At 38.2% G+C, this 18,032-nt stretch overlaps 3 protein-coding genes across 6 annotated transcripts in view; 2 read left to right on the top strand and 1 right to left on the bottom strand.

Annotated features, from left to right (window-relative positions):
* Nucleotides 1-1,292: 1,292 nt before the first annotated feature.
* On the bottom strand, nt 1,293-8,337 carry Pdi (protein disulfide isomerase). 2 transcript variants are annotated; one of them, XM_089835459.1, is made up of 8 exons: nt 7,996-8,337; nt 7,350-7,547; nt 7,004-7,275; nt 6,823-6,927; nt 6,316-6,763; nt 6,067-6,245; nt 4,802-4,888; nt 1,293-1,985 (listed from the first exon to the last, which is right to left on the bottom strand). In XM_089835459.1, exons 1-8 carry the CDS (start codon nt 8,144-8,146, stop codon nt 1,941-1,943), a joined length of 1,485 nt encoding a protein of 494 aa, XP_089691585.1. In that variant the 5' UTR covers nt 8,147-8,337; the 3' UTR covers nt 1,293-1,940. The 2 variants fall into 2 exon arrangements, with proteins under 2 accessions (XP_089691585.1, XP_089691584.1); XM_089835458.1 differs by lacking the exon at nt 4,802-4,888 and adding an exon at nt 5,046-5,135 and having other exon boundaries at nt 7,996-8,331.
* A 1,176-nt stretch (nt 8,338-9,513) lies between these two features.
* On the top strand, nt 9,514-14,070 carry LOC149679674 (uncharacterized). Of its 3 annotated transcripts, XR_016365857.1 has the most exons (4): nt 9,514-9,811; nt 11,731-11,829; nt 11,923-12,297; nt 13,401-14,070. XR_016365857.1 is itself a non-coding variant. In XM_089835460.1 (3 exons), the coding sequence occupies exons 1-3, from the start codon at nt 9,655-9,657 to the stop codon at nt 12,201-12,203; spliced, it is 537 nt and encodes a 178-aa protein (XP_089691586.1). In that variant the 5' UTR covers nt 9,514-9,654; the 3' UTR covers nt 12,204-14,070. The 3 variants fall into 3 exon arrangements, 2 of the variants coding, with proteins under 2 accessions (XP_089691586.1, XP_089691587.1); XM_089835460.1 differs by having other exon boundaries at nt 11,923-14,070; XM_089835461.1 differs by having other exon boundaries at nt 11,731-11,826; nt 11,923-14,070.
* Nucleotides 14,071-16,068: 1,998 nt separating this feature from the next.
* Nucleotides 16,069-18,032, top strand: part of LOC149679675 (uncharacterized) — a 37,930-nt gene continuing 35,966 nt past the window's right edge. Inside the window, exons 1-2 of the mRNA XM_089835489.1 lie at nt 16,069-16,344; nt 16,492-16,567. Of these exons, the coding sequence (XP_089691615.1) occupies nt 16,555-16,567 (13 nt within the window). The 5' untranslated portion in view covers nt 16,069-16,344; nt 16,492-16,554. The remainder of the gene's footprint in view (nt 16,345-16,491; nt 16,568-18,032) is intronic.

The following is an 18,032-nucleotide window of genomic DNA, read 5'->3' on the forward strand; positions in this document are numbered from 1 at the left end:
TTGGTTTTTAAGTTAAAATTGTCGGTGTATATTATATTTCAAATTTTGAAGTCCGGTTGAATCAACAAAATTCGTAGAAAATTAAAAGCGGAATTTTTAAGGCACTTTTTTTTGCTATTAAGTCACTTATAAGAGCATTTTTAATTTTTTTCTCAATAACTATACATTCAATCAATAAATGTCGCGTTTAATTCTTAACTAGAACCAGAAATTTATGCTAGAACCAGGCCTTTTTACAATTGGTGAAATACAAACTTTTGATTTTTCAAATAAATATTTAAGGGGAATAAGGATTAAAAGGGGCTGCCCGGACTGTGGGACAAACGTCGATCTTCCCCATAGAGCTTAGCATAGCGGGTGGGTAAATCAGGAAAGGGGGATCGGTCAACCCCTTTAACTAAAGAATTTTAAGTTAATTAAATGGTTTTAAAATATTTCATTAAATAGTGATTTTTAGTTAGTAAATTGGTTTGAAGACACCACATGATTCATTATTATCTGAAAAGCAGATTTTTCTATTTTCTCCAGAATCAAAAACAATTATTTTACGATAAAACTTAATTACGATTTTTAACCCTCTAAAATACCCCGGAAATTTATTGTACTTATTAAATATTGACGAATTTATTTACCTCAAAATTCACGTTTGTATGAACTTTGGAACTATCCTAGAGAAAAATGTTATTCATTAAAATACCATAAGTTAATAAGATATCTTCCCCATAAGTTTGTCACTGGTAACTTAGAAACTGGAGCTTGTTATTTTGAAGGGAGTGAGGTAGGTCATAGATTCGAGGTAAAGCGACATACACCTGGTGAGGCGCTGTCCAAGGCTTAGTAATACAGACTAAATAGGAGCTAGATGGAACTTGGTCCTGCAAAATTAATTAACAAACAGAGTGTAGTACTTCAATCCTCGCTTGTCATTCTCGAACTAGTTATCTCGAGCTGTAAGTCTCTCAGTAGCATTACGAAGTATAGAAAGCGCCATACTTATCACGTAACATAGCTTATAAACTTGTGAAACGCTCATAAAAGAAGTGTTTTTCAAGCTTCTCAAATAGTATAGCGTGCTACCACGAAGCTAGGGGGAAAAACTGTGACGTCAATATTGGGTCCCGAATTTGTATTGCCCAAGCTGACGACGTCTCGCGACTGTCAATATGGTCGCCTGAAAATAAGGTAAGAGGATAAGAGCATGTGACGTCACTACAAAGTTCGTGGTAACACACTATAGTATCTAATATTGAGAAAAACATCCTGAAAATCAAATTAAAAGAGTCGAAACCAAATTTTAGGAAAGTTTTAAATTATTTTTATTTATAAACAAATTTAAACCAACCAAACATGTTGTTCTTTTGTTTTTTTCAAAAATAGAACAATTGAATGAACGTAAAACATTGAGAAAGACATCCTTAGTCTCTTCTTTTTCATTAATTTTAAGTTTTTTATTTTTTTTTTTGTTAATTTTTAACAGTCATACCATTGACATTCCTTAATTCAAATTGTTGTTATTTTTATTTATTTAATTAATTAATATCATTTTAACGTATTTTTTTGTTTGTTATACAAGCACACCGAGAAATAAGTAACGCAACAGTCGTACTAGAAGTCTAATGGCTGACTATTTTATGGAAGTTTGTTTTTTTTACCTTATCGTTATAAAATTAGAAGAATTGGAACGTTAACTTAACTTAAAACTAAAGGAGATCGAACGTAAAAAACAATAACTAAATTAATTTTAAACTAAACAATTACTCGGATACGAAACGAAATGAAATTAGGCTTTTGAAATTTTGGTTTTTTTTTTTAATTATTTTTCTCTGGCCTGTAAAAACTAAACTTATTTTTTTTTTCGTTTTATTTAACATGACAAGTAACAAAGAGGTAGGGAGGGGGGGAGACGAACGTGGATGGGGGTTAATTTAGAATGATTGCGTTTATAACTCGTCATGGCTTTCGTCGTCCTTTTCTTCCTCGACCTCCTATTTTAATTTATAAAAAAATTAAAAGGGTTTTAATTTAATTTAACGTGTGTTCGAGTTACGTTGAATTGAATTTTAATCCAGTTTTAGATTGGGTTTTTTAAAGACGAAATCGTTATAAGTACTATACTATGCGAAAATCGCTCGAAGTACTATACTATGCGAAAATCGCTCGAAGTACTATACTATGCGAAAATCGCTCGAAGTACTATACTATGCGAAAATCGCTCGAAGTACTATACTATGCGAAAATCGCTCGAAGTACTATACTATGCGAAAATCGCTCGAAGTACTATACTATGCGAAAATCGCTCGAAGTACTATACTATGCGAAAATCGCTCGAAGTACTATACTATGCGAAAATCGCTCGAAGTACTATACTATGCGAAAATCGCTCGAAGTACTATACTATGCGAAAATCGCTCGAAGTACTATACTATGCGAAAATCGCTCGAAGTACTATACTATGCGAAAATCGCTCGAAGTACTATACTATGCGAAAATCGCTCGAAGTACTATACTATGCGAAAATCGCTCGAAGTACTATACTATGCGAAAATCGCTCGAAGTACTATACTATGCGAAATCGTTCGAAGTACTATACTATGCGAAATCGCTCGAAGTACTATACTATGCGAAATCGTTCGAAGTACTATACTATGCGAAATCGCTCGAAGTACTATACTATGCGAAATCGTTCGAAGTACTATACTATGCGAAATCGCTCGAAGTACTATACTATGCGAAAATCGCTCGAAGTACTATACTATGCGAAAATCGCTCGAAGTACTATACTATGCGAAAATCGCTCGAAGTACTATACTATGCGAAAATCGCTCGAAGTACTATACTATGCGAAAATCGCTCGAAGTACTATACTATGCGAAAATCGCTCGAAGTACTATACTATGCGAAAATCGCTCGAAGTACTATACTATGCGAAAATCGCTCGAAGTACTATCGGGCGAAATCGCTCGAAGTACTATCGGGCGAAATCGTTCGAAGTACTATCGGGCGAAATCGTTCGAAGTACTATACTATGCGAAATCGTTCGAAGTACTATACTATGCGAAATCGCTCGAAGTACTATACTATGCGAAATCGTTCGAAGTACTATACTATGCGAAATCGCTCGAAGTACTATACTATGCGAAATCGCTCGAAGTACTATACTATGCGAAATCGTTCGAAGTACTATACTATGCGAAATCGCTCGAAGTACTATACTATGCGAAATCGTTCGAAGTACTATACTATGCGAAATCGTTCGAAGTACTATACTATGCGAAATCGCTCGAAGTACTATACTATGCGAAATCGCTCGAAGTACTATACTATGCGAAATCGCTCGAAGTACTATACTATGCGAAATCGCTCGAAGTACTATACTATGCGAAATCGCTCGAAGTACTATACTATGCGAAATCGCTCGAAGTACTATACTATGCGAAATCGCTCGAAGTACTATACTATGCGAAATCGCTCGAAGTACTATACTATGCGAAATCGCTCGAAGTACTATACTATGCGAAATCGCTCAAAGTACTATACTATGCGAAAATCGCTCGAAGTACTATACTATGCGAAAATCGCTCGAAGTACTATACTATGCGAAAATCGCTCGAAGTACTATACTATGCGAAAATCGCTCGAAGTACTATACTATGCGAAAATCGCTCGAAGTACTATACTATGCGAAAATCGCTCGAAGTACTATACTATGCGAAAATCGCTCGAAGTACTATCGGGCGAAATCGCTCGAAGTACTATCGGGCGAAATCGTTCGAAGTACTATCGGGCGAAATCGTTCGAAGTACTATACTATGCGAAATCGTTCGAAGTACTATACTATGCGAAATCGCTCGAAGTACTATACTATGCGAAATCGTTCGAAGTACTATACTATGCGAAATCGCTCGAAGTACTATACTATGCGAAATCGTTCGAAGTACTATACTATGCGAAATCGCTCGAAGTACTATACTATGCGAAATCGTTCGAAGTACTATACTATGCGAAATCGCTCGAAGTACTATACTATGCGAAATCGTTCGAAGTACTATACTATGCGAAATCGTTCGAAGTACTATACTATGCGAAATCGCTCGAAGTACTATACTATGCGAAATCGCTCGAAGTACTATACTATGCGAAATCGCTCGAAGTACTATACTATGCGAAATCGCTCGAAGTACTATACTATGCGAAATCGCTCGAAGTACTATACTATGCGAAATCGCTCGAAGTACTATACTATGCGAAATCGCTCGAAGTACTATACTATGCGAAATCGCTCGAAGTACTATACTATGCGAAATCGCTCGAAGTACTATACTATGCGAAATCGCTCGAAGTACTATACTATGCGAAATCGCTCGAAGTACTATACTATGCGAAATCGCTCGAAGTACTATACTATGCGAAATCGCTCGAAGTACTATACTATGCGAAATCGCTCGAAGTACTATACTATGCGAAATCGCTCGAAGTACTATACTATGCGAAATCGCTCGAAGTACTATACTATGCGAAATCGCTCGAAGTACTATACTATGCGAAATCGCTCGAAGTACTATGCGAAATCGCTCGAAGTACTATACTATGCGAAATCGCTCGAAGTACTATGCGAAATCGCTCGAAGTACTATACTATGCGAAATCGCTCGAAGTACTATGCGAAATCGCTCGTTTAAGTGTTTAACACAAACTAAAACTGGATTTAGCAAAAAATCTCTCATAAAAAAACAAGATTGTTAATTGAGAAAATTAGTAAGTAGTCAGAAATAATAAAAAAAAGACAGGTTCGTCGATCTAACCTCTTTCGTTTCTTTACTAGCAGCACCACCCGATTCCAAAAATCGGCTTAAACCTTCCAAAGTACGATCACCATTGAATTCTACCGCCTAATTTTTTTTTTGTTTTTAACCCCGTTTCAAGATAGTGATAGTGTATGAACAGAAAAGAAGTCGCAGCGGAGAAATAAAACCAAGGAGAACAAAGAAAAACGGAAAAAAAGAAAGAAACAAAGAATTAGTAAAGAAGTGAACAAATATTGTATACCTCTTCCGGAGCAGCTTTGCCGTATTCTCCGTCTGTATCTAGAAATTGCGTTAAACCATCCAAAGTACGTTCACCGTTATACTCTACTACCTATACAATGTATATAGTTCAAAAAAGGGTAATTAGTTTTTATCCTTGCTACTTTATCTGTGGACTAAATTATGTATTAATCCGCCTCATCTAAAGGTAAAGTTCACACTTTGAAACATTTAAAACCAAGGAAGATAGGGGAGGACTGTGGAACGACTCAGGTCCGGTGGGACGCTAGAAAATGGGGGAGGAATACTCGGAAAAATGGCGGGCGGTCGACGTCAGACGACTCTGAAAGACTGTCCGCCATTTTTCCGTGCATTCCTCGCCCATTTTCTAGCGTCCCACCGGACCTAAGCCGTTCCACAGTTAACAGGCCAATTTTTCTCCCTAACTGTGGAACGGCCTAGGTCTGGTGGGACGCTAGAAAATGGGGGAGGAATACTCTGAAAAATGGCGGGCGGTCGACGTCAGACGAATCTGAAAGACTGTCCGCCATTTTTCCGTGTATTCCTCCCCCATTTTCTAGCGTCCCACCAGACCTAAGGCCGTTCCACAGTTAACAGGCCAATTTTTCTCCCTAACTGTGGAACGGCTTAGGTCTGGTGGGACGCTAGAAAATGGGGGAGGAATACTCGGAAAAATGGCGGGCGGTCTAGGTCAGACGAATCAGAAAAGACTGTCCGCCATTTTTCCGTGTATTCCTCCCCCATTTTCTAGCGTCCCACCAGACCTAAGGCCGTTCCACAGTTAACAGGCCAATTTTTAACGGTGGTTTTAATTAAACACTACTATCCCTTTAAGTAAGAAGCTTAAGTGTAGACCCCACACCAAAATCCACTCCTATTCTTCTAGATTAAAGGATTAGCGCTGAAATAAAACTGTATTATTATTATTATTACTACTACTACTAAAGAATGGAGTTCTACTTAGTAGCTTTAAATTGTTATCTAATCTTAAGAGATTAACGAAAAACGTAAAGTCATATTACTTCGTTAGTATTCTTCTTATAAAGTTTAATGGTGGGGAAGCTTTGGATCCTTGTGTGCTCCAACTCGTTAGTAGTGGCATCCATCTTGGCCACGAGAATATCATCGCGACTGGCGTATTTTTCCCCCAATTGATCGTAAATTGGAGCTAATTGCTTGCAATGTCCGCACCATGGGGCGTCTAAAATCAAATTTAATTACATATTAAGTTATTAACCTTAATCTTTTTTTGGCGTTTCGTTAAATCTTACAGAATTCGACTAAAACATCCTTAGATTTATCAAAAACAACTTCATCAAAGTTCTTGCTGACTAAAGTTTTAACGGGATGTTTATCCCAATCATCGGGAATTTCTTCGGACAATAAATGTTGCTTGATCTTGCCGCTTAAAACATCGACGACAAATTGACGAATGTTTTCTTCGTTGATTTCTTTAGTTTGTGGTCGGAATTTGGTCATTTCTTCTTCTAATTTAATCAAACGCATGTCTGGAATGTCTTCCTTCTTCATGCCAAAGAATTCCAAGATACGATCGTGATCTTCTTCATCGGTATCGATGGTAACGAACAAAACTTTGCCCTTGTATTCCTTAGCGACTGCGCGGAAGGCTTCCAAGAATTTTTCGTATTCATCGTGTCCTTTGTTCAAGAATAACAAATTGTGCGCTTTAACTTCTCCTCCAAAGATCTTTTGGGCACTCTGAAAGGAATTATCGTTAGTTTGCGAAGAACTCCAGTTTCGTGTGTTTTCGTTCGTACTTCGTGGTTAAATTCAACAATTAGAGGTAGATGATTAGCCTTGACGAATTTCTTAACAGCATCAGTGGTGATATCACCTTCCAAATCATTTCTGCCTTCATCAAACTATTGTTCGATCAAATAACCGATTATACTCCAGTTGCTAACGTTACTGCGGAGATTATTATGGTATTATATTTACCGATTTGAACAGGACAACTCCATCCTTGGTCGCCTCTAAGGTTTTGTACACATCATCGTTAGAGGTGATGGCAAATGCAAAATCATCGGTATCAGCAGCGGCTTCTAAGTAGGCTTTGGCATCGGCACTGGATTGATCTTTAAAGAAGCCAACAACAACAACGTTTGCGCTTGATTTAAAGGTTTTGGCTTGATCTTCAGTTTCAAGATTTTGAGCCGGTGGTCCAGTCTTTTTGTTCAACCAACGAACAATATCTTCAGCTGTGCGTCCACCTTTAAACGCCCCCAAGTTTATTCAATGCGTTAGGACTTAATTTACATATTTTAGAATGGAAATTTTATTATACCAGTATATTCAACTGGTTTTCCTTGTTTAAAGAATTTAATGGTAGGGTAACCCCTAACATCGTGTTTCTCAGCCAATTCGGCTTGCTCTGTGGCGTCAATCTTGGCTAGTTTGATTTCGGATTTCGCTTCGGCTAATTGTTGAGCGGCTTTAGCGTACTCGGGGGCCAAAGCTTTACAATGTCCGCACCACGGGGCATCTGTTTCAATAAAGATTAAAAAATAATACTATAGAGTAATGGCAGTTTCCCAGCTTTGACTGTATTAAGGTCTATGGGAAAATAACATGGGGTGCCACTTCAATAAAGATAAAAAATACTATAGAGTAATGGCAGTTTCCCAGTTTTGACTGTATTAAGGTCTATGGGAAAATAACATGGGGTGCCACTAGTCTATAACGTAAAATTACGATAATGCATACTATAACGTAAAATTACGATAATTTATTCAAAATAAGTGAAATACTATAGAGTAATGGCAGTTTCCCAGTTTTGACTGTATTAAGGTCTATGGGAAAATAACATGGGGTGCCACTAGTCTATAACGTAAAATTACGATAATGCATTCAAAATGAAAGTTAAATATTATAATAATTTTTTCCCCATATCGGGAATGTATAAATTAGCCTCAGGGGGTTAATGTACTCACAAAATTCCACTAAAATATGCCGGTTATCTTTCACTGCGCCTTCAAAGTTATCTTTGGTTAAAACTAACACTCCATCCTCGCTTTTAATGTCATCGCACAAAACTCCTAGACAACTAAGGAAGACTAGCGATATACTAATAACTAATTTCATTTTTAAACTAAAGAAATTAAAACTTATATTTCTAAAAAAAGTTTCCGAGATCAAAGGACCATTCACTGGTGAGAGTCGCGATACGTGAAAGGACGGTTTCGGCGATTTCAAGCACTTTTTGTCGTCGCCTACGGCAAATTGAACGTGGCACTAAATATTTAAGGGGGAAAACACGAGGGGGTTTTTGTCTAAATAGATTTCGGTAGTCCAGCTACGTTTCTGGATGAAGCCTTTTGTAAAAAGCAGCGAGATTTGAATTTAGGAATAAATAGGCTCGTACTGTGTTAAATTGGTCTATTGACATTGTCCATGACGTCAAATTTCATCGTGGTTGTCTCCTATTGGACTTAAAATCTCAATTTTGCACGTGACTAGGATAAACCAATCGTAGCAATGATGATGATTTATGTAAATGTATCTTCTTCTTCAGCGTTGCCAGACGTACGATAATTATAGTACAATGCGATAATTTTGAAGCGTACGATAATTGTACTATAATTTCGAATTTAGCGGGAAATTCAACTAATCTGGACACAAAAGTCTCGCTAGGTGTAGAAATAGGCGAAATAGAAGAGAGTGATACATGTTCATCCCATATTATTTTTTTTCTTTAATATTTACATTATTAACCGTTTGTTAGTTCTCATATTAATGTACTCCTGTAGTGTCTTTCAGTAACATGGCTATGTACTACACTTACGATGTTCACACATACGTCACATTGTTGACTTTGTGAACAACACACGAAATAAATAAATATATAGATAAATAGTAATAATAGACTTAAGGCCAAACGCTGGATGTGAGAAACGCTTGGAGACGTTATTACCCTATCTCCTTATGCTTGTACTGATTTTTGTATAAATTCAAGGTGAATTACATCCGCATTGGTTTTACCGCTATATTGGAGGCGCTCAGAGCGTACGATAATTTTGGTTGAAAATCGATAATTTTTTTGCTTTGGTACGATAATTTGGTAATTTTTATCTGGCAACGCTGTAATCTTCTTCTTCTTTCTTTTGCCTTTTCCGCGCCTGCACCGTTCTGCGTAAGCACGCGGTAAGAATTTTCGCTGAAATCGACGCCATTTTCGCGCCATTTTTTTAGGCTTAGCTATAAAGTAGCCGGCGAGTGTTTACTGTATAATAAGTGTATATTCAATCAAAATAAATAGTTTAGTTTATGGTTTAAAACTAAGTTTTGAATAGATTTATAGTCGAATCTAAAGAAGAGAATGAGTTACTCCCGTGGTCCTCCAACTATAGATGGTATGACATCTCTTAAAGTAGACAATTTAACTTATAGGACAACTCCGGAAGAGTTGAAACGCGTGTTTGAAAAACATGGCCACGTCGGAGACGTTTATATTCCGAGACACCCATTCAGTAAGGATAGCAGGGGATTTGCTTTCGTCCGGTTTTATGATAAAAGAGATGCCGAAGACGCGATGGATGCCTTGGATGGGTATACCCTGGATGGACGTGAGTTGAGAGTTCAAATGGCACGTTATGGCCGTCCCAATGAAGATTGGAGAGGTAGAAGCAACCACCGCAACAGTGGAGGAAGACGTTATGGTTATCGTCGTCGATCTAGATCCAGATCCAGAAGTCGCGGACGAAGGAGAGGTGGATCCAGATCTCGCTCCAGGTCACAATCCCGATCTAGGTAATATTTAGGTATAAGTGTAGCTAAGTTTACCGGGTTCTTTTTTAAATTGAAAATGAAGTCCATGTTCGCGTTCAGCACCCTCAAATTAGTCAGAAACAATGAAATTTGTTTTTTAAAAATGTTAGTACAATAACTATCAAAACCATTTACCACGAACTTTGTAGTGACGTCACATGCTCTTATCTCTTACCTTATTTTCAGGCGACCATATTGGCAGTCGCGAGACGTCGTCAGCTTGGGCAATACAAATTCGGGACCCAATATTGATGTCACAGTTCCCCCCCCCCCCCAGATTCGTGGTAGCACACTATTTGGCCTATATCTTCATTTCCATGAGGGTTAGGTTGTTGTTGAAGGGGTTGTCGCGTCGCGTCGTGCACCTGTAGAGCTATTTCAGTGGGGGAAAAATTTCGTCTGCTACGAAAATTGGGCCTGCCTTGAGTGTAGGGCGGCCATTTTATGAGGGTTTTCTCTATGGGCAAATAGCATTGGTGACGTAGCCATTACCCCCTCTGAAATAGCTCTATACTTAGGTTAGATTGTTTACCCCGAGCTAGTTAAACTGCAGTCCAGTTGCCTTGATGAAACTTAGAATCCAGTTGTCCATGACAGTGGTCAGGTTCCATTGAATGCATGTCAAAATGCTCAAACCTCAGAGCAGAGAATGTGTGAGGTTTCCTCTTCCTCTCGGTAGAACCTGCAAAGCGGGTTATCGACAATGCCCATTATGTGCAGGTGCCTATAGAGTAAAGATAGTTTACACACAGAGAGAATCCTTACCATTTACACCTTGAGGACAAAAAGCCAACAGGTTTCTGTCCTCTAGGTAGCCCGGCCTCCTGGTGTAAATGATATGAATCCTCCTTGTGTGTAAACTATCTATTGGGTCGACAGTGTGCAGTAATTGAACTGGTGGCAAGCCTGATTATGTTTTTTGTGAGGGAAAGTTGTTCGTTTGCTCTTGTCTTGGAGGGACCTTGGACAAACTCCTTGGTTTGTCTCTTGAGGACAAAAAGCAGATGGGTTTCAGTCCTGAAGGTAGCCCTGCCTCTTGTTGTAAATGATATGAATCCTCCATGTGTGTAAACTATCTATTGGGTCGACAGTGTCCAGAAATTAAACTGGTGGCAAGGCTGATTCTGTTTTTTTGTGAGGGAAAGTTGTTCTTTTGCTCTTGTCTTGGAGGGACCTTGGACAAACTCCTTGGTTTGTCTCTTGAGGAAAAAAAGCAGATGGGTTTCAGTCCTCCAGGTAGCCCTGCCTCCTGGTGTAAATGATATGATTCCTCCATGTGTAAACTATCTATTGGGTCAACAGTGTCCAGAAATTAAACTGGTGGCAGCCTGGTTCTGTTTTTTGTGAGTGAAAGTTGTTCTTTTGCTCTCGTCTTGGACGGACCTTGGACAAACTCCTTGGTTTGTCTCTGCCCATCCATGTTGAGCCAGAGCTGCAATTAAAGTGCAGACATGATGCTGGGTAATAGACTCGGTCACTAGCTCCAGAGTCCGTCTATGGTTAGGTTCAGGTTGGGTTATGTGAAAGTAGTGCTGTTTGAAACAATATATAATTTAAAAAGACGTTTCACAAAATTTTCTGACAGAAGTTCTTAGTTGTTTTGAGGGCGAATATCAACTTTATGTTCAATTTGATAAAGTGCCCCGGTAAACTGCATCTGCTCCATTACTTGTAATACATAGTTAACAGACTAGGATTGATATCATTTATTCCAGGACGCTTGTCCAGGCTACTTGGCGGACATAGAGCAGCACCAAGTAGCCTGGTCTCATGGTGTAAATGATATTAATCCTTCTAGTTTGAAAACTATGCATATATTGACACCCAAATCTTGTCGTCTTGATAACGCAAGACCTATCTACACACTTTTATTAAAACTATTGTTGTGTTTCTCTAAAAAGGTCCAGGTCAAGAGACCGAAACAGTCGAAGAAGGAGATCTCGTTCCGGTAGCCGATCCCCAAGTGACGACCGCCGAAGAGAGAAATCAGAGTCCAGGTTGTAAGAAAAACGAATCTTGCGGTGTTAAAAATGGGTTTCATTTGACACTTACTTACGCGAACCATAAAATCTTATTTTCTATTTCAAAAAAAGATCACGATCTAGAAGCGCTAGTCACGAACGAAAAGGTTCAGCCGAACCGGAAGCTAGCACAAGCCACGTGGAGAAGGATACTAACGGAAGAAGTAGAAGCAACAGCCCTAATGATCGCGTGGATGATGTCCCTAGAAGTCGTAGCAGATCAGGAAGTCCAAAAGAAGAACGGCAGTCTCGTTCTCGTTCCAAATCAAGCGGATGATTATGTTTTATTGAAAGTGTTTGCTCGCTCGCTCGTTTGTGGAGAAAGAGATTCTATACGTATTTCTGCCAGATGATCATATTTTAGCTCTTCCTGATGGGTGTTATTATCGGTGGTGAATTGAGGCGACGGATTGGAAAAAACGAAAATGCTGACAAAAAATGGATAAGGTCAAACTTTTCTCTTCCATTGTGCTTTTTCCTATTTGTTCTTTATTATTTTTAACGACCCCCATCGTAGTAGTTTTAGGCTTAGTTAAACCCTTTATATAGTTCGTTAAAACCTTGTAACCCATGATTTTTTTTCGAAAGGCTCAGTAGCGTAACGTATACGCTACAATTTAGCGAAGCGAAACTCTGCCAAATGTCTGTTCATTTTTGCTTCCCCGATAGTCCCACCCACCCTAATATCAAATTCAATTTAATCAAATCTTCCCTGAAATTATATTTAGCTAACCGTATCCGTATAGAGATTTTTTAGCGAGAAATATCGATATCGGTATCGGAATTGTATCGTCGTACACATATATTCAATGATTGTAAATAGTCCAAACGAAAAAAAACGAACTTTTTTTTTTGAAAAGAGAAAACAAAGTCTACAGTTGATCAACCAACGTGAAATAACATAACGCGATCGGATCATACCGTATTAACGACTTTTCGTGGGTTTTTTTTGTCAAATATTGCCTGAAATGAAAGAGAAAACCAAAAAAGTAACGATAACCCTCCCCTTATTATTATTATTATAATAATAATTCTTTCACGATTATCGTAAATTTTACGTAACTTTTGGGAAAGTTTATAAAATATCCCAGTAACAAAAATGTAAGCCAGCCATTTTTCAAATCAAATATGATAACTTTTTAATTGAATTGGGAAAAAAAAAAAAAAAAAAAAAAACTTGATGAAAAGAAAACATCGTATCGTACGTAAAAATCCCCCGAAGATTTCCCATCGTTATTATAAAATTCATATTAATTCCGATTTTTGTAAAATATTTTGATTTCTACTACGTACGGAAGTTTCGCGTAATCGCCAGCACCTCATAAATAATTAATCATCAAGAACATGGATTTAATTGCGAAATTAATTAATTAATTAATTAATTAATAGTCACAAACTTGGACAGCTTTTAAATATATATTATCGTACTTTAATTCAATAATTCCTAGCTTACGTTATACACTTTTGGTTGGTTTATGGATATATAATTTTACACATTTGTTTAAACATTTTGTTTTTTTGCTAACTATATTTGTGTTCTGTGACCGCAGGCACTGTAAGCGGTGTAGTGCTGTTGCGTGAGCAGTTGTAAAGCGGAGATTTGATTGGCGGAGGTGTTGGTGTGCGAGATTCCAGTCTCTCTCCCGCTCCCGCAGCCCGCCACCGTCTTTCGTCCAGTTTTGCCGAGTCCTAGTGTTATGGGAGAGAAAGTACCTGTCATGGCGCTGAGATTACTGATTGGCTGTTGTTGCGGAGTTTGCTGTGTTGCTGTTTTTTTTTGTCAGGGGAAAGGGAAATTTCAAATTTAGCTTTTCCCCCCGAAATTATCAAATTTCTTCGAGTAGATTAGATTAGACCGAAATAGGCCTAAAAAAGTGTACAAATGGGGGCGTATTTTAATCAATTTATAAGGTGTTTCTTTTTTCTGTGTTAAAATGGTATTTTTAAAAGTACTTTAATAGTATAATTAATCCCATGACAGGAAAAAATAAATATAAATTAGCAAAAGTCAGCCAATCATAATGCGGGTTAATTTTTGGAGAAAAGAAATAAATTTTTAAGCTTAGATAAGCCTAGCAGAATATAGGCTTCTTTTTTTGTGGTGAAATACACCATTTAAATAAATATTTGGTGGAGGATACAATACAGGACTCTCCCATAAGATCGTATTGGAATATTTTTGCTTTCGTTTTTCAATAAACATTTTTTCTTCCATTTTAAGCAGTTTGTGCGTCTTTTTGTTTATTCACTTATTTGGTAAGGGATGCGCGATATGAGGGAAATTGGTACGCTAACTGTGGAACCGCTCGGGTCTGGTGGGACGCTAGAAGTAGGGGAGGAATACTCGGAAAAATGGCGGGCGGTATAGGTCAAACTAATCGGGAAGACCACCCGCCATTTTTCCGTGTATTCAGACCACCCGCCATTTTTCCGTGTATTCAGACCACCCGCCATTTTTCCGTGTATTCAGACCAACCGCCATTTTTCCGTGTATTCAGACCAACCGCCATTTTTCCGTGTATTCAGACCAACCGCCATTTTTCCGTGTATTCAGACCAACCGCCATTTTTCCGTGTATTCAGACCACCCGCCATTTTTCCGTGTATTCAGACCACCCGCCATTTTTCCGTGTATTCAGACCACCCGCCATTTTTCCGTATATTCAGACCACCCGCCATTTTTCCGTGTATTCAGACCACCCGCCATTTTTCCGTGTATTCAGACCACCCGCCATTTTTCCGTGTATTCAGACCACCCGCCATTTTTCCGTGTATTCAGACCAACCGCCATTTTTCCGTGTATTCAGACCAACCGCCATTTTTCCGTGTATTCAGACCACAGGCCAGTTTTCCGTGTATTCATCCCCCATTTTCTAGCATCCCACCGGATCTAACCCGTTCCTCAGAGGGACGATTTCTCTCAGATTACGCAACCTTGATGTCGTAAGGTCTGACAACCTTGAGCAAACTGAGGTTGTCACTAAAAGCAGATAAAAATGAGGTAAGACGGAGTGGTAATGGCGACGGGCGACCTGGGGCACCTCGCGCACGACCCTATCCTTCGGTAGGCGATTGTTAAGTTCTGTCGCGTAGCGCCATTGTATTTGTAGGAGAACTAGATTCTAGTTTTAAGACAGAGGGGGCGGCCTTTAAGATTCCGTGCTGTACGACTCTACCTAAACGCTGATGATACTGGGAAGGCTTTTATGCAGTTCCGTTGGTGGGGGGTACAGAGGCAACGTTATAGGAAGGGGGGGGGTTCTACTCCATCCCTCTCCTTCAAGTAGTGCCGTTAAGCTTGCTACCTTAGTTCACAACTTAATATTTACGTTTTCTATGGAAGCCAGACTTGTAAATAGGGGGTACCAGGGAGCCTGTGACACCCAAGAAAATTCACAGGACACCCTGAAAAAATATTTTTAGGGGGGGGGGGGGTACCACCCGGGTACCCTGAAAAATTCAAGGTGATGAGAAGTTGAGAACTCTCACCCATAACGACAGCTCAAAACAGCTCTCAAAAAAGGGGAAAAGATTAAATGACGAATATTTCCCCTCAAAACTGTGGCCGGAACATGGGCTGGAGTGCATCCTTCCCTCCCTCACATTTTGTTTATTTACCTAAGTTAGTCCACTAGGGAGCCGCGGGTACCCAAGAAAAGTCTGCTTTGGGGGGGGGGGAGCCCGCAGAAATTATCACTATTTACAAGTCTGATGGAAGCATTGAAACGAGGTAAGTAGATTTCACAAGCATTTCATCCAACTTCCTTAATTTTTTTTCCGGCTCCTGTGGGGAGGGGGGGACGTCGAGCTAGGGCCATAATGTCTTACAACTCCGAATAAAACGTAGAAAAGCAAGTTTAAGACAGAGTTTCAGGTTTTCCTTTAGTTTCGACTTAAATTGGGTAATAGATTTTAACGAAACAATCTCAAGGGGAAGGGAATGTCAAATGGAAACCGGTCTATGAAAGAAAAAGTATTAATAGGTCCCCAAAACTGTAAATCTAATTTAAAGAAGCATGATAATATTTCGCCTCATATTTTCTACTGAAAATCGTTTGCACTTTTCAAGTTTTGAAAATATGAAAATATTACAACATATCTATGATTAAAATCGCAAAATTTGAACTTGGCGGGGTGAAATTTTAAACCACGTGACTCAAAATATGACCTTTGAACCCGTATATGACTCCCTGTCTTTCCCGCCTGAAAAAAATCATTTGTTCAGAATCAGACACTCTTTGAGACAACGCGTACTTACGCGAGTTGTGTGTGAGCTTGTTACATAAAATGTATTGTTTAATGAATTAAACTAATTATTATTAATTTTTAATTACTCAAATTAATAATTTTTATATTTTTTAAGTTACCGTACGGTTAATTTCTTTAAAATATTCGCGTTGCAATTAATTTTAAATGGAAACTCATGGCGAACATATTTCCAAGTGCCAAGGCCCATTTTTAGGTTCAAATTCAAAATTAAGCTGCAGCATAGAAGGTAAGCCGATCTTACAGGGTTTAGGAATATCAAATTTTAGTATATGTTTTGCATGACATAATCATCAAGTTTAGTGGTTTTATAATATTAAAATGATATCAAACTTTAATTTAACAATTAATTATTAAATTTTAATGTTTCTTATAGTGAAAGAAACATAATTCCAGCAATAAACAAAGGATTTACAACTACAGGAAGTACCAACCAGGAATGTCAGATTCTGGTAAGCCTCCCAGACCTTTTTAATATATTTTTGGTTTTTGTGGTATTGTTTATTGCGTGGTATACATTAAATGATCCCTTAATATTTCCTCACAAAGCATGAAATTTATAAATTGATGTTTACTTATCATTCTAATCTTAAGAGATTATTTATGAGGTTAATATTGATTAGAGGTTAAATATCATATTTTAGTTAAGAATGTAGTTATTATTACTGTGTTACGCAACACTTCAATTACAGCTGATTTGCTTGTTAAATTAATCTGCATTGTTTATCTTATCAATATTTAAAAAAGAAATTTCCCAATATTTATTTTGCTACAACTTTATTATTATTATTACCATCTATTAATTTACATAATATATTTAGTTATTGAAATCTTTGTGAATGAAATTGACCCTCCTTCGATTCCGATTCTTTCCCCCATAAAGTTGCAATTTTACAACCTGTCACTGTACAGTGGCGCTCTCTGCCGGTATAAAACGGCAAAAATGTCGCCTTTCCCCCCTCCTGTTTTTGGTTAAGCTGGGACTGGGAAAAGGGGCTTTCCTCTTAGTTCAGGATTTCAGTCCGTTGTGGTAGATGATATGCTTGATATTCTTTTAAACAAAATTTCCCAGGCTCATGTTGAGCGATCATGGCTAAAATATAGTTATATACCAACATGATTGCCAGTATATCGCGTGAGAATATATATATGATAAACTTAACAGCGTGCTTGAAAATAATATTAAAATAACTATCAGAGATTATAAATATTTTTGATAGTCTTGTATCGGTAGGTTAAGAATAACAAGTTGAAAGTTCAATTTATATTTGTATTTAAATGGCGTCACTTAGAATGGAAATATACGACCACTCTTGAAAAGATCTTGTTCTTTCTAGAACAGGCTAGTAAACTGACCTGGGTTGACCGCAATTATAGAGTTTAACCATATAGGGAGCTACTAGAAATATTGTCGTGACGTCACACCTTATCTCTGGCGACCATATTGGAAGTCGTCAGTTCGGGCAATGCAATATTGACCTCAAGTCACGTGGTTTTTCTCCCTCGCGGTAGCCTTCTATTGGGAACTGGCAATGAGGTGAAAATATGCACCCAGTGAGTGTTAGGGCATATAATATACGCGGAATACATAAAGCTAATAGGAATAATTGTGCCCCCATATATCCCACCGTAATATCCATGCGAGCTTTGAGGGCGGGGCGTGAGGACTTATCCGCATAAGTTTATATGTTCCATAAGTATAACACTACCTATACAGTTCGCAATGCTACCCTGAGACTTACAGCTCGAGATAAATAGTTCGAAGTCCTACACTCGGTGGTTAATTTCGCAGCCCATATTCCTACATAGTCTGCATTACTAAGCCTTTGACAGCGCCTCACCTGGCGTATGTCGCTTTACCTCGAATCTATGACCTACCTCATTCACTTCATTACAAGCTCCAATTTGTAACCAGTG

Source organism: Phalangium opilio, unplaced genomic scaffold (assembly GCF_054372755.1).
Source record: "Phalangium opilio isolate 3A_F unplaced genomic scaffold, DU_Popi_V2 ptg000041l_1, whole genome shotgun sequence".
NCBI lineage: Eukaryota > Metazoa > Arthropoda > Arachnida > Opiliones > Phalangiidae > Phalangium > Phalangium opilio.

Coding starts and splice junctions, on each gene's coding strand:
- Pdi (XM_089835458.1), bottom strand. CDS start 8,146: ATGAAATTAGTTATTAGTATATCGCTAGTCTTCCTTAGTTGTCTAGGA. Junction 6,246..6,315: donor GGATGTTTTAGTCGAATTCT/GTAAGATTTAAC, acceptor ATTTGATTTTAG/ACGCCCCATGGTGCGGACAT. Junction 5,136..6,066: donor ATAAGAAGAATACTAACGAA/GTAATATGACTT, acceptor TACATTGTATAG/GTAGTAGAGTATAACGGTGA.
- LOC149679674 (XM_089835460.1), top strand. CDS start 9,655: ATGGCCGTCCCAATGAAGATTGGAGAGGTAGAAGCAACCACCGCAACA. Junction 9,812..11,730: donor AGGTCACAATCCCGATCTAG/GTAATATTTAGG, acceptor TTCTCTAAAAAG/GTCCAGGTCAAGAGACCGAA. Junction 11,830..11,922: donor GAGAAATCAGAGTCCAGGTT/GTAAGAAAAACG, acceptor TTTCAAAAAAAG/ATCACGATCTAGAAGCGCTA.